At 45.3% G+C, this 22,774-nt stretch overlaps 1 protein-coding gene across 1 annotated transcript in view; it reads right to left on the bottom strand.

Moving 5' to 3' along the window:
* DNAH9 (dynein axonemal heavy chain 9) overlaps nucleotides 1-22,774 on the bottom strand; it is a 228,024-nt gene that overhangs the window by 10,808 nt on the left and 194,442 nt on the right. The window contains exons 63-67 of the mRNA XM_075720144.1: nucleotides 19,397-19,624; nucleotides 15,477-15,668; nucleotides 14,789-14,980; nucleotides 6,971-7,141; nucleotides 4,242-4,424 (exon numbers count right to left, since the gene is read on the bottom strand). Of these exons, the coding sequence (XP_075576259.1) occupies nucleotides 4,242-4,424; nucleotides 6,971-7,141; nucleotides 14,789-14,980; nucleotides 15,477-15,668; nucleotides 19,397-19,624 (966 nt within the window). The remainder of the gene's footprint in view (nucleotides 1-4,241; nucleotides 4,425-6,970; nucleotides 7,142-14,788; nucleotides 14,981-15,476; nucleotides 15,669-19,396; nucleotides 19,625-22,774) is intronic.

Genomic DNA, 22,774 nt, shown 5'->3' with positions numbered 1-22,774 from the left:
AGTGACAAATAGGGTTAAATGAAAAAGTGGCAGCAGGACTGTCTGCAATTAGTCCTAAAACATGAGGAACATCTGTAACCACCTTTCAAAATACACATCACCTTCTGTCATTTCATGTGAGCAGGGACCAGGTAAGTCTCTGCCAGTAAATCATCTCATTATTTCTATTCAATGGTTTTACATTTGTAGGGAATCTCAAAATGATGGGTTACCTGGTAAAAGGTCTTTAAAGTCCTGGGTAATTCCAAGTACAAGGGTCAAACACAAATTAAAGATTTCTAATTTTGGTATTTGCCATGAAGTGACAAAGAAATACAAAGGCAGTGCATGCCCCGTGCATTTCCTCTTAGGCACCCGAGCTGTTTCACTTTATCTATAACACATTTTAAGACAATTTACTGACCCTTAAAATGAAAGCTCACAAAACAGAAAAGCATGGCCATGTCTAATCAGAGGGTCTGGTAATGAGCTTCACAAGGCTATCAAAATGATTTGACCTCATCAGGAGGCAGCTGCCATGGCTTTGTTATTTAATATCTTCTGTTGGCACACAAACTCTGAAGTATCATTGTGGTTCCTTCTTTGTTCATTTCACGTGGGTTGTCATCTCCCACCCCAGGAGAGCATAGACCCTGAGAAGACCTATTCAATAGGCTGATCTCTGCCTAAAGCCATGGCAAGACCATGCAGGAAGAAAAAAAAGTCTGAGGGGCAAAGTACTGCACTGGTCACAACAGGACACTGAGAACCATAGGGACTTCTAATAGCAACAATCAGAAGTATTTTGCACTCCTGGAAAGTTTTTAAAGTGGGTAAAAATATTGCAAAATGTATGCAACCAGTCAAATTGATTTAAAGACATGACCCTCATGATCATATATCCTGTCTAGTTTTATTTTCCGGAAACAAATCAATTAGCAAATGTAATTCTCAGGAAGGCTTAAGAAAACCAATTTTAAAGCCTGTGCACTCAAGCATACTTGTTGGAATCTCTTGTGATGGTTCAAAGCATCTATAGCAGCTATCTCACATAGTTGTCCAAAAACAATTATGCATATATGTGCATTTCAGATGCTGAATATTAAAGTGCATCTGGAATGATTCAAGTTACTTTTTTTTTTTTCCCCAAAATGCTGGGAGTAATTTTCATTAAAGACACCCTTGAAGGAAATCCTAATCAGCCTGCAGACATTCCCTCAAGATTGTCACAAATTGTTTTCTCAGTTAAGGTTATTTTCACTTGATACAGTGAAATACCCAGCTAGCCTTACAGAATTTGGTCTTATTTATTTTTTATAATATTTATTATCCTCATTCCGGAGGCTTATCCTTCACTGCAGTTGCAAAATAGAAAATCTGCTTGCAAAAATTACACTGGGTACAACATCAACATACAAGTGTTTCAGCCCAGCCTCTGGTCTCACCGAAGTCACCCAGAACAAAGGGCTTTGAAATGCAACATGCCAGTTATTTTTGATGGCTACCAGTCTATTGCAATTCCTCTTCCTCTTAATGGGATGTCTCTTATTTTTGGACCAAACAATCACTTTCAGCTACACAGGCACAATGAATTATTCAAAAATTCAAATTAGGCATGACATTTCTAAATCGCCTTCTTTTAGCAGATAGTCAGTTAAAAACAATAAGACTTTCTTCCTCTGTGTTTCATTTATCCTTTTCTGAGATCTGTGGTTGCTGTTATGTAAACTCGCCTCCTCTAAGTCCTGTCAGTAAAGATCCCCAATCCCAGAGATTAACGTGCATTAACAGCTCTCATAGGAACTGCTCTCAGAAGGAACAATTACAGAATGATTTCTCTCCCAAACTGAGTGTGAGACCTAGCTGTCAAGTCAGGACAGCAGCACTGCCAACAGAAAGAGCCAGCAGCGGGGCCAAGCACCCCCTGCCCATTATGCGTTACCCAAGGCATGGGAAGGACCCACTGGAGGATGCTGGGCAGTGGTGTGGGTCATGTACGATGTCTGTCTCAGCTCTGCAGGGACACACGTTCAGCCTTTGCTTGGAGGCACGGAAGAATTGTCCACTGGTGGAACCTCAGACAAATTTGCCTCTTCAGCATACACAAGATGAAGAAACACTAACACGAATAGATACTGCTACTCATCTGCTCTTCATAGTCCTTAAGTCCTGACCCTGGCCCCTGAATCACACTGCAGGCACTGAGGCTGTTGGGACCAACCTATGTAGTCATTAGAGGTGCCTTTTTTGCAGATACCATCTCATTTTCCTGCTATGATTTGTGGTATGGTTTTGGGGAGAAATTTGCACCCTCTATTATTGCCTGATTTCTGTGTTTTATTTTGTCTGTGGTTTATTTAAGTCCATGCATCCATTCATTCCCCCTACCAATATTAAATAGCTTATTCTTCTCCATATTGAATCTAATTGCTACACATTGTCCCAGTTACAATTATGCCTTGTTTGGTGCTCCAGGATTGAAACATTAAATCACTTCTGTTTACCTGTCTCAGGAAACAGAATTTTCAATTTCACTGCCTTATGCTAGAAAATAAAGGAAATCTCTTTATAATAATTGACTACATAAATATTAGCCTTTTTTAAAATGGATTGTACATACTGGGCCACCATGAAGTGTATGTGATATGTCTCTCTCTTTAATGAATACAATAAGCATCAGCAATGAATGCAATGCAGAAATGTCTGAGCTAGCATGGACCCAAGCTGCTGGGTTCACAGTTCCCAGCACAACGCAACTGGGATTTACAAGCAGCCTAGTCCTATCCCTGCAGAGCTGCAGCTACCTAAAATGCCAGAGCCAACCCTAGCACCTCTGTGTGCGTGTTAGATATGTCCTTTGAAGATCTCTCTTCAAAGCTGCCCTCAAGAGTAGGCTGGGATTATCATTCAGTTTCAAGACAGGTCCTCCTTGCTCACCTGTCAGCTCTTTCTGCTAACGGGGTCATACAAAATAGTTGCAGTTCCTTCAAGTGTGATGGTTCCCATGCTATGCAAAGCATTTTTATGAGCTGAGTGTTTTGACGAAATAGGATGACAACCTGTCATTCAGGAAATGATGGAACCGGGAATGCCCAGTGACTGATGTCCTTAAATGCTGCCTCACACTATGAAATCATCCAGGGTGCAACTTTGTGTCAATGATGCAGGGAAGGCATTGGGGTAGCATTGAAGCCAGCACCAGCTTTGTGCTGCAAGCTCCAGGCAGCATTCCTCTGCTACACTTAGGCCTTTCCAAGGGTTGTACAGCACCTGGCTATGGTGAAGAGTCTTTTGGGATGACAAGGTGAGGGGGAAGTGTTGCTACAGGGCACCAGGGCTGGCTAGGCAGGTGCTCACTCACTTGCAGTGTAGTCTGTAGCTGGTTTGTCACCTAATGGGCGTCAGCAGCCTTTTATATTTTGTCCCACCAACTGCCTGGGAGGGGATTCAGCAGATGACTTCCCCTACCAGTGGATGCAGCCTCAAAGCACTGCGCTCTTGCACATCCTGCTGAACCCAGAAATTTGCATCCTACCTGGTGTGTTCTGCCAGCCCCAGAGCTCCTCACTGTTCTCCATAAGCGATGGCCAAAGCCACCACCCAGAGGGACACAGACATCACTGTCCTGGAAGCAGAGTCTAGTTTCTTACCAGGGTGGAGAAGCAACTGTGAGTGGAGCAATCATGGACAGTACCTCCATAGGAAGGGTCTGCTCCTGACTCTCCTCCATTAACAAATGACTCATACCAGCAAGGGGAGTTGTATCCCTTCCAAAACTCTTGAGTTTTTAGGCTTTTTTCTTACAGCTCTGAATATTTTTTGTCCTTACACATGACTAATCTTTCCTTTGATTTCAGCTCAGCTTGTGCCTTTAATGACACTTTGTTACAAGTTCCCCCCAGTAACTGGGCATTTTGTGAAAAGGTGTGATTTTTTTGGCTTATCTTTAAATAGGCCACATCTCCATTTCTGAGTGACCTACTGATGCTGTGCTAAAATATCAGGTGGACAGAAATGCTTAGTCTCTGTTCCTAAAAGCAGTCATTGGTATGTGTATCTTTAACCTCTCCCAGTGCCTGCGCTCATGGCCTGCGGACAATGTGCTGTTTGAAATCCATCTGTGAACGCTTCCCCATGGAGTCAAGTTGCTTTGGCAGCCAGCAGTGCTGAATACAGAGTGTGATCCCTTTTATTCCCTGAGCACCTGTTCCATTCATCAAGATTTTACAATGCTGCAGTCACAAGCATCCAGAGCTCCTTACCTTCAGCCCCAGATCCAGTTCCTTGAGAGAGCGTTTTATTTCACTGGTGAGTATGTTCATGCGCTCACATTCCTGGAAGGCAACCACAACATACGGCGTCCTCTGCTCCACCTTTGCCATGAGTTCTGCAATGTTAAACTCATCCGTCAATTTCTCTAACATCTCCTCCAGAAGAGCTTTCACCTGTGTGCCGAAGGGAAAAGAGAGAGGGATGTTAGTGAATGACCCATTGGGCTTCCTCAGCTGACAGCTGCCTGAACACAGGATGAAAACTCCATCTGTCAGTTAGTGTCTCCGAAAACAATCAGTGTCAGCTGTGCTGGGCATGGCACATTTCAAAAAGCTTGCCCATCCTATTAAAATTCAAATGCTTACAAAAGTTAATGTCAGATGAAAAGCTTTCAAAATGATGGTTTAAAAATGTCACTGTGACATGTAGCAGTCTCCTTACTTCTTGGGACTTAAGCCTGTATTCTTACTTCTCCTAAGGTCTGATTCAATGCAAGAAGATGGATGGGGCTATAGCCTCAGATGAGCCTCAGGACAACTGAATTTATGAGCTGTTTTTCTGTGGTATGTTGATAGAGAGAGGTGATTATATAAAATTGAATTTTAAGATTAATTTGGCATTCTGAACTAATAGCATCGTGGAAGAAAAGCACAGTGAAGCAAAATTATTTCGTGGTCAACATTACAACTTGATTTGGAAACAATGCTTTATATCTCTAAATACTAAGCAGGGGAAGCTCCAATGCAACAGGATGTTTCTAGTGTCTAAAAAATAAATAAAACAGACAAAAACTTTTCTGATTGACAATGAGGCATTGGAGACCCTAATTTTCATGGGATCAGCTGCATATCTCAGGTTTACATGGACAGTTAGGCAACTTTGTATGGAAATCTCTCACACAATTCTTTGCTTTACTTCTGTGCTGGAACCTGAGCAAGACTTCTGCTTCTTGGGGATTTTTCAGGAACACATAACGCACAGTTACAATTCTGTGATCTGATGTGCAAAACCTGGCATGCTGGTACCAGTGACAGCTGCCAGCCAGTGACAGAGGCAGCCCAGGGTAATTTTATTGCCATGCCCACTGACATTCATATTTTGGACTCTGTACTCCAATTTCATCCCATTGCTGCTCTTCCAAACCCTCCACATTCGTGTCAGTTGTTACAAAGAGGTGATGATGTGTAGGCTGTTACGCAACCAGCTAGGTGGCTAAAGTTAAAGCTCATCTGGAAAAGCTCTTCAGCTGCATCTCAGATGCAGTATAGAAATATCCTCTAATTTGAAATTCCCCTGCAAATCCCTTTGGCTCTGATTTTTTCACAACAATTACAGCTCATTTGCTGTAATGTGGCCTCAGAAACCTGTGGGAGTAACTGGACTTGTCAGAGCCTCAGGAAAATGACAGGCTTACAGTTCCCCTGCAAACTCCCTAAAACCACCTCAGCCAAACCAGAGGCTGGAAATCCTCAGATGGAGGAGCTAAGAGACAACTCTTAACTCATTCTCATTCAAGGACTAAGTGGAAGGGATACAGCCAGTGCTAGTTATAGCTCAGATAATGTGAGAGGTCACCTCCAGAAGAAAATTACCTGTGGGAGCATCCCCCCAGGCACAATGCAGTGCATTGGGCCACACTCAGGCTGCTTGCAAGCAGCTTTTCTTCTCAGAGACATCACAAAAGCCATGAAGTCTTCTGTGCTCCTGTGACAGTCATCTTGACTGTCACCAGGAATTTGCAGGGTACCCATGCCCTGTGGTACCACTGCTGGATCACTCACTGATAATTTTGCTTCTCTGGCCAAGGAGTTTAACTGTATTTCAATACCAAAAGGACCGGGAGGGGAGAAGAGGTAGTCATATTTGCTAATTTTCAGCATCTCCTTTGGCTTTGCTACCTCTGGATTATTCCCCTCACCTCAAATTCCAGTATGAACTGAAAACTGAACATGCCCAGCACTTCTAAGAGCCCCTTAGGCAAAGGCAGCAAGTTCCCCAGCTCCACACCAAGTAAAAGGAAGTATGTCTGAAACCACAGACTTGATATATGCATTCTATTAGTCATTCATTAATTTGCAAAGCTTGAAACACAGAGCTGGGACCTTAAGACTGCAAAAATAAAAAACTGAGCAAGTGTTGGCTGGTTTCAGATGCTGTTATGAATGCTTGGGCCAGATTTTAATGAGCTGTGAGTTTCAAGGGGAAGGGCTGAGATCAGCCCGGTATATAGGCATAGCAAAGGAGTTCATCTGGAAATAAGAAATTACAAGGCCTCTGGGAGCTTGGGAGCTGGGTGGGACCTGGTGGCAGCAGTAAGAGGTGGGCTGAGCTCTGGGTGGCATATTATACCTGGCAGATGGTGCACTCAGGGAGCCCATTGGTATGCCAGTCACAGCATGGTGCATGGGGAACGGTGGCTCAGAGACAGAGGAGGCCACAGAAGGTTTATTTGCAACGTCTTCACAGGATGATAATGAAGGCACTGCAGTTCAGGGGTAATTGAAAGCTGCTGTCCTATTACTGACAACACTCCAATTACCTCCCACCATGGTGATGTTCTGCATAATATGAGGCTAGTAGTTTTAGACACTTGGTTTGTATCCAGCAAAGGCAGATCACATTATAGTAAGCAGTTTTGAGACAAACCTGAGCTAGACAGGACTACTTATGAATAAAACAGGTATCAAAATTCAACAGCTCCTTCCTCCACCACTCTCACCATTTCTTCCCTGGTCACCACTCCTCCTTCACCCATGCTGGTGTCCCGGGGCTGCATCTCCAACACGATGCGGAAGAGTTTCTCTGAGGTCTGGGTAAGGAAGCCAATCTCAGCATTGGGATGGAGGCCATACAGATAAGGAGACTCCGGAGGCAAGGCATCGTCTATGTACTGTACAGAGAAATTTAGGTTCAGGTTAGATACAGAGTCCAGGGCACTTTGCCTGCAGAGTTCATGGTGCTGGAATTGTCACCCACCCAAGTAAGTAAGCCCAGGCTGATATAACTCTGCCTGTGGCTGAAACACCAGCAAACTGATGGGAGAAAGGAGTGTACAATTATTTACAGAACTGCATCTACTCCTGCTGTGAAAATTCAGTAATTGCTAAAGTTTGGCTTGGCTGCATATCTCAGGCCTGGACCTTCTTTAGCAATTATCCACTGTGCATTGCAGCATCAATATCTGGAAATCTCCTGTGGGAATTTAGCTTTCAGTATTAAGTTTTATGAACAAAACCAGCCTAATATGCCTATCTCTGTGTCCTGGTTTCGGCTGGGATAGAGTTAATTTTCTTCCTAGCAGCAGGCATAGTGCTGTGTTTTGGATTTAGTAGGAGAAGAATGTTGATAACATGCTGATGTTTTTAGTTGTTGCTGAGTACTGCTTATGCTAGTCAAGGACTTTTTCAGCTTCCCATGCTCTGCCAGGCGCACAAGAAACTGGGAGGGGGCACAGCCAGAATAGTTGATCCAAACTGACCAAAGGGCTATTCCATACCATATGACGTCATGCTCAGTATATAAACTGGGGGGGGTTGGCCGGGGAGCAGCGACCGCTGCTCGGGAACTGTCTGGGTATCGGTCATCGGGTGGTGAGTAATTGCATTGTGCATCACTTGCTTTGTATATTATTATTAGTATTATTATTATATTGTTATTATTATTATTTTACTTTATTTTATTTCAATTATTAAACTGTTCTTATCTCAACCCAGGAGTGTTTCTCATTCTTACTCCTCCGATTCTCTCCCCCATCCCATCAGGGTAGGGGGAGTGAGCGAGCGGCTGCGTGGTGCTTAGTTGCTGGCTGGGACTAAACCACGACAGTCCTTTTTGGCGCCCAACGTGGGGCACGAAGGGTTTGAGATAAGAATAGATTAACTAGAGTGTATTAAGGAATCTGTTAACAGTTGCCGGTCATGATATTAGTTCATCTGATCTGTACCATGTTCTTTTCTTGGCTGTGCATGTTAAAGCTTGGTGTTGGTCTGTGCATTGCGCTATGCTCTGTAGTGATTAAGGATGTTTTGATTGGGAGGTTCCTTATCAAAATCCTGACCTTGAGCATGGTTTTGTATCTGGGTTTTATACACAAGTCATTACTGTACTTCGGGTACCACCTCATGGAGAGAGTTAGCAATTATACCTTTCCCTCGGAGACGTTTGTTGTGGAGGAACTACAGAATGGCACCTTCATTACCTTATTCTATAATGCTTCCTCCCTCATTACAGAAAGTTTTCAGTATTTTGAACATCCCTGGGCAGTTAAGATACTTCTATTGATACTTCTTGGGAATATTGTTTTGGTTTTGACAAACGTTAGTAAGCAATTTAAGAATATCATCCAGAGACCTGCCCCAAGGCTGGAGAGTTATGAGTGGCAGGGTGTGTGGGATCGTATGCGCAAGTACCTAGGGCAGTGGGGACCTCCAGTGTTTTGGAACTTCACCCCTGAACAAGTGCAGAATCCTGAAGAACTAGTAAAGTATTTGGAAGAAGTATGTTCTCACCCTGGCAACTCCAAAGAGACACAACTCATTGCAACATGCTGGGGACTGGCCCATGCTTATAGAGCACTGTTCAACACTATTCAGTACCCTCAAGGGAAAGAGAGGGTCTCTGGATCTGATGACAAAACAACAGGCACTGTGGCTACTCCAACCACAGCCATGAGCACTGTGGCTACTCCAACCACAGCCACAAGCACTGCAGCTACTCCAACACCCACCACAGGTACTGCAGCCACTCCAACCCCAGTGGCAGGCACTGCGGCTAAACCAGAGAACCAACCTGTGCCGGTATCAGTTGCCCCTATACAGAAGAAAAAATACACGAGGAAATCAGTTCGTTTAGTAAGGGATGAAGATGAACCAGGGCCATCACGAGAACCAGAGGAGGAAGAACCCATAAATGAGATGGTGACCACCTGATCCCTATCCCTGAGTGAGCTGCGAGATATGCGAAAAGATTTTGGTCGTCATCCAGGCGAGCACATCATCACCTGGCTGCTCCGATGCTGGGATAACGGGGCCAGTAGCCTGGATTTAGAGGGTAGGGAAGCCAAGCAGCTGGGATCCCTTTCCAGGGAAGGGGGCATTGACAAAGCAATTGGAAAAGGGGCAAAACTGCTCAGCCTCTGGAGGCGACTTCTGTCAAGCGTGAAGGAAAGGTATCCCTTTAAGGAGGATGTTTTATACCACCCAAGCAAATGGACCACCGTAGAGAAAGGTATCCAGTACCTGAGGGAATTAGGCGTGCTGGAGGTGATTTACAGTGACCTGAATGATGAACAGTTAACCAAAGACCCAGATGAAGTCAGGTGCACACAATCCATGTGGCGGAAGGTGGTACGGAGCGCACCAGCATCGTATTCCAACTCGTTGGCAATACTAGCCTGGAAAGACGACGAGGCACCAACGGTGGATGAAGTGGCTAGACAACTCCGGGACTATGAAGAAAAGCTCTCTTCCTCCCTACGGGCCTGTGTCTTGGCTGTGGAAAAACTGTCTGAAAAAATGTGCCAAGAGTTCCAACAACTCAGAGAGGATCTGTCCTACTCCCCACCTGCACGGACCAGTGTCTCAGCCATTAGGAGTCAACGTCCCTATGCTCAAGAGAGAGGATATAGAGGATACACACCACGGGGCACCCTGTGGTTTTACCTGCGTGATTATGGAGAGGACATGAGAAAGTGGGATGGAAAACCCACCTCAACCTTAGAGGCACGGGTGCGTGAGTTGCAAGGAAAAACTATTAGAAAAGGCGGTTCTCCCAGGAAAATTACAGCTCCAGTTTCCAGTGAGCAGTTCCCCAGACAGAGTAAGAGGGCTAATTTTACTTCCGACCTTGATCAGGGGACTTTTGATTCACATTTACAGGAAGTGAACAGCGAATACTGTGACCAGTGTTAGAGGGGCCCTGCCTCCAGCCAGGTGGAGGAAAGGGACAACCGGGTTTACTGGACTGTGTGGATTCGATGGCCTGGAATGTCAGACCCACAGGAGTATAAGGCTCTAGTGGACACTGGTGCACAGTGCACGCTAATGCCATCAAACTATAGAGGGGCAGAACCCATTTGTATTTCTGGAGTGACAGGGGGATCCCAACAGCTAACTGTACTGGAAGCTGAAGTGAGCCTAACTGGGAATGAGTGGCAGAAGCACCCCATTGTGACTGGCCCAGATGCTCTGTGCATCCTTGGCATAGACTACCTCAGGAGAGGGTATTTCAAGGACCCAAAAGGGTACCAGTGGGCTTTTGGAATAGCTGCTTTGAAGACAGAGGAAATTAAACAGTTGTCCACCTTGCCCGGTCTCTCAGAGGACCCTTCGATTGTAGGGTTGCTGAAGGTTGAGGAACAACTGGTGCCGATTGCTACCAGAACTGTGCACAGGCGGCAATATCGCACCAACCGAGACTCCCTGATTCCCATCCATAACCTGATTCGTCGACTGGAGAGCCAGGGAGTGATCAGCAAGACTCGCTCACCCTTTAACAGTCCCATATGGCCAGTGCGAAAGTCTAATGGGGAGTGGAGACTAACAGTGGACTATCGTGGCCTGAACGAAGTTACACCGCCGCTGAGTGCTGCCGTGCCAGACATGCTAGAACTTCAATATGAACTGGAGTCAAAGGCAGCTAAGTGGTATGCCACAAATGATATTGCTAATGCATTTTTCTCCATCCCTTTGGCAGCAGAGTGCAGACCCCAGTTTGCTTTTACCTGGAGGGGTGTTCAGTACACCTGGAACCGACTGCCCCAGGGGTGGAAGCACAGCCCCACCATTTGCCATGGACTGATCCAGACAGCACTGGAACAGGGTGAAGCTCCAGAACATCTGCAGTACATTGATGACATCATTGTGTGGGGCAACACAGCAGAAGAAGTTTTTGAGAAGGGAAAGAAAATAGTCCAAATCCTTCTGAAGGCTGGTTTTGCCATAAAACAGAGTAAGGTCAAGGGGCCTGCACAGGAGATCCAGTTTTTAGGAATAAAATGGCAAGGTGGACGTCGTCAGATCCCAATGGATGTGACCAACAAAATAACAGCTATGTCCCCACCAACTAGCAAAAAGGAAACACAAGCTTTCTTAGGCATTGTGGGGTTTTGGAGAATGCATATTCCAAATTACAGCCAGATCGTAAGCCCTCTCTATCAAGTGACCCGGAAGAAGAACGAATTCAAATGGGGCCCTGAGCAACAACAAGCCTTTGAACAAATTAAACGTGAGATAGTTCATGCAGTAGCCCTTGGGCCAGTCCGGGCAGGGCAGGATATTAAAAATGTGCTCTACACTGCAGCCGGGGAGAATGGCCCTACCTGGAGCCTCTGGCAGAGAGCACCAGGGGAGACTCGAGGTCGACCCCTAGGGTTTTGGAGTCGGGGATACAGAGGATCCGAAGCCCGCTATACTCCAACTGAGAAAGAGATACTGGCAGCGTATGAAGGGGTTCGAGCTGCTTCAGAAGTGGTTGGTACTGAAGCACAGCTCCTGCTGGCACCCCGACTGCCGGTGTTGGGCTGGATGTTCAAAGGGAGGGTCCCCTCTACACATCATGCAACTGATGCTACATGGAGTAAGTGGGTTGCATTGATCACACAACGGGCTCGAATAGGAAACCCCAGTCGCCCAGGAATCTTGGAAGTGATCATGGACTGGCCAGAAGGAAAAAACCTTAGAATATCACCAGAGGAGGAGGTGACACGTGCTGAAGAGGCCCCACTGTATAATAACTTGCCAGAAAATGAAAAGCAATATGCCCTGTTCACTGATGGGTCCTGTCGTCTTGTGGGAAAGCATCGGAGGTGGAAAGCTGCTGTATGGAGTCCTATACGACAAGTCGCAGAAACTGCTGAAGGAGAAGGGGAGTCGAGTCAGTTTGCAGAGGTGAGAGCCATCCAGCTGGCTTTAGATATTGCTGAAAGAGAAAAGTGGCTAGTCCTTTATCTCTGTACTGACTCATGGATGGTGGCAAATGCCCTGTGGGGGTGGCTGCAGCAATGGAAGCAGAGCAACTGGCAGCGCAGAGGCAAACCAATCTGGGCTGCCGCATTGTGGCAAGATATTGCTGCCCGGGTAGAGAACCTGGTTGTAAAAGTTCGTCATGTAGATGCTCATGTACCTAAGAGTCGGGCCACTGAAGAACATCAAAACAACCAGCAAGTAGATCAGGCTGCTAAGATTGAAGTGGCTCAGGTGGATTTGGACTGGCAACATAAGGGTGAATTATTTATAGCTCGGTGGGCCCATGACGCCTCAGGCCATCAAGGAAGGGATGCAACGTATAGATGGGCTCGTGATCGAGGGGTGGACTTAACTATGGACAGTATTGCACAGGTTATTCATGAGTGTGAAACATGCGCTGCAATCAAGCAAGCCAAGCAGTTCAAGCCCCTTGGGTATAGTGAACGATGGCTGAAATATAAATATGGGGAGGCCTGGCAGATTGATTACATCATGCTCCCACAGACCCGCCAAGGCAAGCGCTATGTGCTCACCATGGTGGAAGCAACCACTGGATGGTTGGAAACATATCCCGTGCCCCATGCCACCGCCCGGAACACCATCCTGGGCCTTGAAAAGCAAGTCCTGTGGCGACATGGCACCCCAGAAAGAACTGAGTCAGACAACGGGACTCATTTCCGAAACAACCTCATAGACACCTGGGCCAAAGAGCATGGCATTGAGTGGGTGTATCACATCCCTTACCATGCACCAGCCTCCGGGAAAATTGAGCGATACAATGGATTGTTAAAGACTACCCTGAGAGCAATGGGTGCTGGGACATTTAAACATTGGGATACGCATTTAGCAAAAGCCACCTGGTTAGTCAACACCAGGGGATCTGCCAATCAAGCTGGCCCTGCCCAATCAAAACTTCTACGTACTGTAGAAGGAGATAAAGTTCCTGTAGTGCACATGAAAAATATGCTGGGGAAGACAGTCTGGGTTACTTCCCCCTCTGGCAAAGGCAAACCCATTCGTGGGATTGCTTTTGCTCAAGGACCTGGGTGCACTTGGTGGGTGATGCGAAAGGATGGGGAAGCCCAATGTGTACCTCAAGGGAATTTGATTTTGGGTGAAAATAGCTAATGAACTGAATTGTATGATATTAATTGCTTTATAATACTGTATGTTATCTCTTAACTGTATGTTATCTCTTAACTGCATGTTAATATAATAATATAGTAGGTTAATATTAAGTATATAATACTGTATATTATGATTGCTATATGCCACATCAATGGTATTGCAGTAAGAATTGCCCAGCTTAATGAAAATGAACTTTGATGAAACCATGTTGGAATGAGAACTGACTTCAGCATGCAACAGTCCAACACTGCACACCACCTCTCCTGCTCTGAAAGACTGTGATGACAGACGGAACCCAAAGTCATGGGCTAAATGAACTCAATGGACATTTTAGAGGGATGGGCCATAGACGAAGGGAATGATATCTGTGTGTATATCAAGATAGGGAAAGCGGTGGTGATTAATTGGAACACATTGGAAAGGGGAGGGCCTGTGCATGACGTAGATGGTATAGAATAAGGGGTGGATACTGTCCTGGTTTCGGCTGGGATAGAGTTAATTTTCTTCCTAGCAGCAGGCATAGTGCTGTGTTTTGGATTTAGTAGGAGAAGAATGTTGATAACATGCTGATGTTTTTAGTTGTTGCTGAGTACTGCTTATGCTAGTCAAGGACTTTTTCAGCTTCCCATGCTCTGCCAGGCGCACAAGAAACTGGGAGGGGGCACAGCCAGAATAGTTGATCCAAACTGACCAAAGGGCTTTTCCATACCATATGACGTCATGCTCAGTATATAAACTGGGGGGGGGTTGGCCGGGGAGCAGCGACCGCTGCTCGGGAACTGTCTGGGTATCGGTCATCGGGTGGTGAGCAATTGCATTGTGCATCACTTGCTTTGTATATTATTATTATTATTACTATTATATTGTTATTATTATTATTTTACTTTATTTTATTTCAATTATTAAACTGTTCTTATCTCAGCCCAGGAGTGTTTCTCACTCTTACTCCTCCGATTCTCTCCCCCATCCCATCAGGGTAGGGGGAGTGAGCGAGCGGCTGCGTGGTACTGAGTTGCTGGCTGGGACTAAACCACAACACTCTGCTACCGCATTTGTGTACAAAGAACAGATGAGATCAGTAAGTAGATCAACAAGACCCTTCAGTGTTTCTCGTTGAAACTGATGATAAAAGGAGCTTGAAAGGGCCATTTTAGCAAACAGTATGTGGATGTAATTTTCCAGGAGCCCTGCTCAAGTCTTGAGAACCAATACAGTTGTTCTATTCATGCATGAACAGAACGAGCCCATGATGAAGTAGCAAATTACCATTAGACTTGGTTCATCCAAGGGAATGTTGAATACAGAAACAGAACATAATGGGAAATAACAGGAGGTGTGTTGAAACACTGCAGTCCTATTCACTGCCTCCTAAGATAGGTTATATGGCAGTTATGGAAGACATTACATTTATGTATATAAATAATGCCAGAAAACAAACAGCTTACCTGATGATAGCCATTATAGTCCATGTTCCCTGGGAGGGGGAATCCTGGAGCAAGGAGGAGTTCTCCCTCCAGCATTTCTGGCTTAATAAATTCTTCCAAATAGGTTTTGCAAAGCCGCCTGTCCCAGTCATCTGTAATGTGACCTCCGTACATAATCTCACCAAAGAGGTAGCGTAAATCATCATATGGGACCTGAAGAATGAACCAGGAGGGCATGAAGGAGTTCAGACAGACAGAGCGCCACCAGCCGTGTCGTTGAGCTGCACGCTACAGCACTAAGCACTGATCTGCACAGTACGTGCTTCCACTTCATTATTTCAGTTTTCTAAGTAAACATAGTTTGCAGTAGTTAAATCCTTCCCGAGGAAAACTGGATCACAGCATAGATTTCACACAGTTTCCCACTGAAATGTAAAGTTATTCTAAGCTCTGTTAAACCAAAGACCACTACGTATTTTCAATTAATAAATACCACAGGCACTATTTTCTATGATTTGTAAGCTGCTACAGATGCGAGTGTACAGATGAAGCTTCTCATCTCACCACAAACGTATACCAAACTGTGAAGTTATAAAACCAAAGATACCAAGAAAATGGCATTTAAGGAGACTTTCCAGGAGTTTCAGCACAAGCTAGTCCATCACTGATGGTTAAAAGCCACCAAATAGCCTACCTTTGATTCACGCACCTTTGAGCTGGCCTCCAGGTAATTATGTAGCACATTCACAGAGATAGTGAGGTCTCCAGCATTAAAGGGGTAGGAACGGTTCCAGCCTTGGGGGCCAAACTTGCGCCTTTCTGCCACCAAGGCATGGAAATAGCAGAGGGCAAACAGGATGCTCTTGAACTCATTCTCCCTGGTGCACATCTCCAGGGTATCCTGCAATACAGGCAGAGAGGCAGGCTGTGTAAATCCACACTGTCCTCTTTCTCCGCAACTCTCAGGGCCTTCCAAATACACCAGACTTTGGACAGGGATGAATTGATTTGCCCAGTCAGCTCATTTCTGTGTAATATACGCATTCCCCAATTTTCTAAGTTGGTGGCTTTGCACTGGAAATTTGTCAGCAAATTCTAATGCATATTTTCCAAATTAATATTTTCTTTTCCAACTCAAAGTGGCTTTGGGCAGGAACACATGCTGACAGCCAAGACCCCAACCCACCCAACACCCCATCACCTGCACATGCCTCACATCCCACAGAAGGGAGATGGAGAGAGTTACCACATAGGGCAAGTGTGCCAGCAGTATGACTGGGACCATGGTCCTAAGCAAGGCTCCTGCCAAGGAGAACTGTACCTGGAAGAACTAAAGTTCATCCTGCTCCTTGAATACAAAAGGTTTCCTTGGGGCAGTATTTCTTTGAGCTGCAGGGCTGAAGCAGCAGGGAGTCCTCCCAGAAAGGCTGTGCTCCCACTGCTGTGACCCTCTGCACAAAGCCAGCCCAGCCATGTGCTGCAGCAGTGTATTTGCTGATGGCATGACCTTGTCCAGCACACCACAGCAGGGATGTTAAGAAACTGCTAAAAATCCAAGCAGGGGAAATCAAACACTTGCAAAAAAAAAAAATCTAATGCAGTCCTTCAAAGCCAGAACAGCAACGGGTGCTTTCTCTCCCAACTTCCAGGTGATGTTTAAAGTTTCAGTATCTACAAACAAGTAGGCAGAATCGTGATGTGGGAGGTGCAAATGAACAAAGGGAACCAGTCTCCAAAGAACCCTGAACAGTGCTGGGAGTGAAGTCTCAGCAGGTGGGAACCAAGGGGACGCCTGGGCAGCCATGCCTATTCCCAGCAGCATGAGCATCAGTGTTACAGGAGAGCAGAGCAGCAGACGGGATGAAGGACTGGAGCTGTGTGCATGGCATGAGGCTGAAGCTCAGCTCTCACAGGGGAAACTGAATCCTCTTTGTGTGGCTGAAGCCAGGTGGAGTCTTGGACAGCTCTGGCCCTCGCTCTGCATTAGCAAGGTCAGTGTGACTGAGCAGCAGATCCGCTGCCCCATGGCAGGAACCTGATGGGAACTCCCAACAGTACAGATCTCCCCAGACCCAGGAAATGAACATATCGAGTAGGGCTTGCCTGCATCTCCACCCACATCTCTGCAAACCCTCCCTGGGAATAGCATATCCAGGGTACTGTGGCTCTGGCCTGCACAGCTGAGCAAGCAGCTGAGCAAGGAGGTAGTAGCTACACCAGCTCCTCCATCCTCCTTCCCAAGGGACAGCCCCTTTAAGTCCACTCCGCTATGTGACAAAGACTACAAAGGGTGCCCGTGTGACTTCCCTTCATTGTCTGTATCTTAAAAAAATAGTGTTAGACCTTTAATCAGCTAGAGAGTATAACAGAGCTCAGGGTCTGTGCTGAAAAGGGGGAATCCATCACTCCAAAGTATGCAAGACATTGACTAACTGCATAAAATGATCAAGAACATCCCAAATCCTGTTTTCGCCTTGATGAAACAGCACTCTAAGCTGTCCCTTTATTATCAGCAACCTGATGAAGAACCTGTTCTAATATGTGCTGAGCACCTTTCTCATTTCAGAAAATGCCTCTGGACTTCAAGGGGAGCTTGCCTGAATGAACACTAAGCATCCAGCTCAGTCTCATTCAGCTTCTCTATTTAGTTGTGCACTTTTCTTGAGCTAAAAAGCAGAACAATATTCCTCACACAAAATAATGGGCCTTCTTTGTGGCTTTCAGCTGAAATCTAAATTTGAACATCCATTCTGTACAAAGCAGGGAAATGGCGTGTAAAGGGGCCCCACACACTCGTTCCAGTATTTCTGATAAGAGACATTTTATAATGCTCCAGCAATTTAGAAAATACTAATTACTATCTGATTGAAATGAGCAGCGGCAGGACGGAAACATTACTTGCGGTGAAGTTTCTCCCCTCCCTTGCTCTCCAGGACATTTCATGGAGTTCAAGATGATGAATGACAGTAGACAAAAATGGAATAAACTTCCCTGACTACTTGCATTAATTGTTGTGTGGTGCCTCCCCACCTCACCTGCTCAGCAATGTTAGCTCCTGCAATCGAGATTACCTCCATACTAACATTTAAGTGCAAAAATAGTTTTGAGCTGCCCCCGTTTCTCTACCCCATGGATCGGTGCCTGGGGTCCACAATAGGCTGGGGTTGCTCCTGCCTGGTCCCAAATGACAAGAGGCTGTATGGAGAGAAAAGAAAGCAATCCTGCAAGGCTTGCCCTGTGTGCTCCCAGCACAGTCACCAGCAGAAGAGAGAAGCCATAGTAACTTCAGTGCTAGCGATCCAAAAAGGCAGTCTGAGGGGTGAATGTACCTTCAGGTCCTTCTGGCTGCTCTAGGTTTAACAGCCAGGGTCTTGCTGTGAGAGCTCGTCACACCAAGGTAACAGCAATGTGTGAATGCAGGTAATGGGCATTCAGGGCAGCAGAACACAATGGTCTGTGTCTCTAGGAAAGGTATCATCATAAATGCAAACAGTTAGCCCTTAGCCTTTTACGTCATGTGGAAAATGGGGTCATCAGAAGCACAGCTGTCTCCAGCAGTGAGACACACCAGGCTCCGGCATACCTTGATGCACAGGCTGTCCCCTGGGGAGCCACCGGCACTTGATCCCTGCCCTGCTGCTGTTGGCAGCCTCCTGCCCTGCAGTGCCCAGAGCTGCCAAGTGAGGCCACAAAGCAGGCTCACTTAATCACTGTGTTATGATGACTCTAAGATTGATCCATACCCTCTGTGGCACCAAGAAAAGAGTATTTCCTGTCATTTCCACACGCTTCACTTTTGTGTCCCCTGCACAAGAGACTCAGCTGCAGTTCCAGCAGCAAAGCACGGGGATGGTGGCTGCTGTAACATGAGGTGTGTGTATGTGGTCACCATGCAATAAAAGCAGCAAGCAACCTGCCATCGGCTATTCTTCTTGTGGGCCAGCAATTCTCAAGATGGCCTGCTTTCTCTGGCACAGCAAGTTCGCCCTGCAGGGAGATTTCAGCTCTAATTTCCAACACTTCTGATGTCAGCAAGGTTTTGAGCTGAATGGCCTTTGGGCACACAACACCAAGTCCCCCTACACTGCTCTGAAGAGGGATGTGGGATGTGACTGCATCAGCAGTTCTGAACCTCTAACACTGGTTAAACAGAAGGGCAAAAAAGCAAGGTTTAACCTGCTCGCTTCTCCATGACTTTGGGTATTAGATGTAATATGTCACTTGTCAGCCCAAAAAGGAATGACACAGACACAGAAGTCAAGTTGAAACATGACAAAAGTCTCCCAAATGCTGCATTCAGAAGTTTGATTCTGTAACAAAATAGCCTTTCTAAGGATCATACATTGGTGAGAAAAACTGGGCTATCCTGTGACCTTGCAAGAAAGGGGCCATTCAGGATTACCTGAGTCCTCTCTTGGGAAAATCAGTGTTTGGAAAGAGATCTGTGCCCAGATCCTGGAGAAGAGAGGAGGGGGTTGTTGGATCCAGAGACTACACAATGCAAAGCAACTCGCACGTCTGCTGCCTGGGAGCTGCAATGACCACGCACATCACACTCTACATGGGGCTCCAGCAGCTCCAAGCTGACCTGTCAGCCAGTTGCCGGCATGAGCCCCGCTGCGCTCCTACCTGGTTGAAGTTGTCGAGGGCTTTGTGCAGGTTTGCATGCATCCCAGTCGGGGCCTCGTTGGTGATTTTGATGGAGTTCTCCAGGATGCCGTGGGGAATGATGTGGCTGTCAGGGGAGGGTGCTGGCTCCGCGCTAATGAAGACACGGAAATCCTGGTGGCTGCCCTCACTGTGCTGCTCCAGCTTCTTCTCCAGAGAATTCAGCCACTTGGCCACCAGGTGGATGTTCTGGCAGGGACAAAGGGGTCAAGGCTTCATCAATCCCCTGCTGTTTACACCCGCACTGAGCAGACGCTGAATCCATCACACCAATGAATGGCACTCACCAAGGCTATACTCTAGAAGTTGGCACTTGCCCCAGTAGTCCCTGTGTGTAATTCACAGCCCCAAATATTCTGTAACATCAAGCATACCTTTAAACTCAAGATAATCAATATAATTCACCAGCAATGAAGCAAGCCACTACTGGGTTGTTTGGGTTCTTGGTGATGATACTCTCCTTCTTGTTGCAGTAATGTACAGCTGATGAAGTAGTGTTATTTCCCCAGATCTACTAAGCTCAAATGAAAATGTTTGTTCATTTTTAACAGAATAACAGTGAGGACCCTCAATATCAGTTACTGGGAAAAAAAATGAAGCAGGTGGGTTTACAAAGACCTTTAAAATAAAATATTTATTTATTCATGCAACTAATTCAAAATATCTGTCAGAAAATTAAGCAGTATTATGCAGATATGATGAAATGGATGAAGACATGCCTCAGCTTTTCAGCTAGAGTCCTATACAGTGTTGTAGTTTCCAGGCAAGAAAACAGCTTTTTTTTCATATATTAGGAACGGGGCAGGTCACACACAACAGGGATTCATGGGTTAAAACTACCCTCATTTTAAAGTTAGGTGTGTAATCCAAACTGACTGTGTTAACAGGCACTCTGGAAGGTGATTTATCCCATCCAAAGACAGGACAAGGAACTTGCTAAACTTAAATTAAAAGCAGCCACCAAAAAGATAAACTGCTTGGAGGTGGCAAGGAAATTACATAAAGGAACCATATTAGAGGCTTAGAATAAATATATATCACTTATAAACAGGACCAGAAAGGAGCTCTTGTGCTTAAATAGCAAAGTAATGGAGACTATTAGGAGTAAAATGACATTCTTCAGAAAATGGAAATTGCGTTCAAATGAGAAAAACAGAAAACAGCACAAAATCCAGTTGTGGTAAGGCCAGAAAATGTTTTAAGATGCAATATTCTGAAAACCATAAAAACTACTAATAAAGCCTTTTCCAGAAGCCAGAAACCTACCAGAGAACCTATAAAACTACAAGATGATCAAGGTGTACAGGGAGTGCCCAAGAAAGGCAAGGCCACCACAAAACAGCTCATATTTGCAGGAATATTCACTGCAGAGCTTCGGAGGGTCTCACTGTTACAGCCTGTGTTACATGGTGGTATCACTCAAACGCTGAGGCTAGAGACACCTCTGGAGATCATCTATCCAATCCTCCTGCTCAAAGCAGGGTCAGCTACAGCAGGTTGCTAACTGCATCCAGTTGGGTTTTGTGGTATCTCCAAGGCTGAAGTGTCCACAACATGTCTGGGCAACCTGTTCAAGCACCCTCACACTAAAAAATAAAATAAAATAAAATAAGATAAAATAAAATAAAATAAAATAATTCTGTTTAAGGGAAACCTGTATTTCAATTTGTGCCCATTGCCTCTTGCTCTTTCACTGGGCACCACTATGAAAAGTCTGGCTCCATCTTCTCTACTTCCCTTGCCATGAGGTATTTTAACACAGTGATAAACCTCTCTGAGCCATTCCTTTTTGCGGTTAAATAATCCCAACTCTCTCAGCCTCTCCTCATATGACAGACGCTCCAATCCCTTAATCACTGGAAAGACTCTTAAACTGAAGCAGAAGATGAAGAGTTTTTCTGAAAAATTGATAAACTAATAATAACAATTTACTAGGACCAGATGGTATCCACCCTAAAGAAACTCAGATACGGAAGCACTGCATTACTCCTTGGTATGCACTAGACAAACCAGCAGGGGCTCTACTAAACCATGAATTAACACACAAACAGTATCAGTTAGAGAAAAACAGGAACCTAAAATTTACCACCCATTTTAGATAGCTAATAGGGGGATGAGCTTGTCATGATAAACTCCTTTTGCAGTTGCTAGAAAGGTGAGCTCCAGCAGGCAGCTCACCACACCAGCTTCAGGCATCACTCTGGACAGTGGAGGAGTTGCTTCTGCGGGCCAGTGTATCTCCATGCTTGGATTTTCATCAGTATCAGCTGTTTATCTTTCCATTACCAGTACTACTGTAGGTAAGAGGGAAGGTCATATAGGCTACCAACCAGTTAAGACACAGGAAATAGGGGATGGGAAGCTACTGATGGAATTTGAGCTGATTACCATATTCAAAAAATACCTGAAAGAGAAAATGATTAGTGAGCTGACAAAATTAGTCATAAGACAAAGTAATTTCAAGTACTGAAAATAAAATCTGGTGGTACAGAATTGCAAAAGTATGCCATCATTCTAAGTGACTGGCAACGATATGGCAGAAGAAATTCAGTGTAGATAGATGCAAAATAATGCACACAGAACAACCCTAGCTATAGATATAAACAATGATGGGTTCAGAATTAGCTATTACCACTCAGGGAAGAGTCTCAGAGTCCTTACAGTTCTTTCCTGCAAATAACAGTTCAATGCTTAACAATGTGAAAGCAATCAAATGTCAGCAAAGGAACAGAGAATACAACTGCAAATATTATTATGCCACTCCATAAATCCATGGTGGGCCTTCATCTTGAAAACAATACCCAGTTCTCACTTGTCTATCCCCCCCAAAAATATAGCTTCCACACAAGGAGACACTAAATTGATATGGACTCCCCAGTTTGGAGAGAGAGGAGATCAGGATGGAGAGGGTGAGTGAAGAACAAGAATGGAGGGATGAATAGAGCAGGCTGCAAGTTTAAAAAGAGTAAGTGGAAGTACATTTTCATACAACACATAACTAAACTGTGAATTCATTTTCTCAGAGTTTTGTGGAAGTTGAGAGAATCACAGAATGAAACTGAGCTTAGATCCACGAACAGAAACATCCTTGTTCACTCACACTGTTTATATACCCTTTCCCTCAGATTCTGGATTGCCTTCTCACAGGTAGGGAACTGGGCTTTGCTCTGCCCCAGTACAGTGCTTTTATAGACTGATGCTGCATAGGAACATCAAGGAAGCTCCCTCGTGAGAACAAAGAAACTCTCTTTTGGTTTTTCTGCTGGAGGTTTCAAGTGCTTCTCGTGACCTGCTTATGGAAAGAACCCATCCAGGACTGGACAAAAGGATGAACAGTTG

Source organism: Pelecanus crispus, chromosome 12 (assembly GCF_030463565.1).
Source record: "Pelecanus crispus isolate bPelCri1 chromosome 12, bPelCri1.pri, whole genome shotgun sequence".
Lineage (NCBI taxonomy): Eukaryota > Metazoa > Chordata > Aves > Pelecaniformes > Pelecanidae > Pelecanus > Pelecanus crispus.
This window is presented reverse-complemented; position numbering and strand designations above follow the sequence as displayed.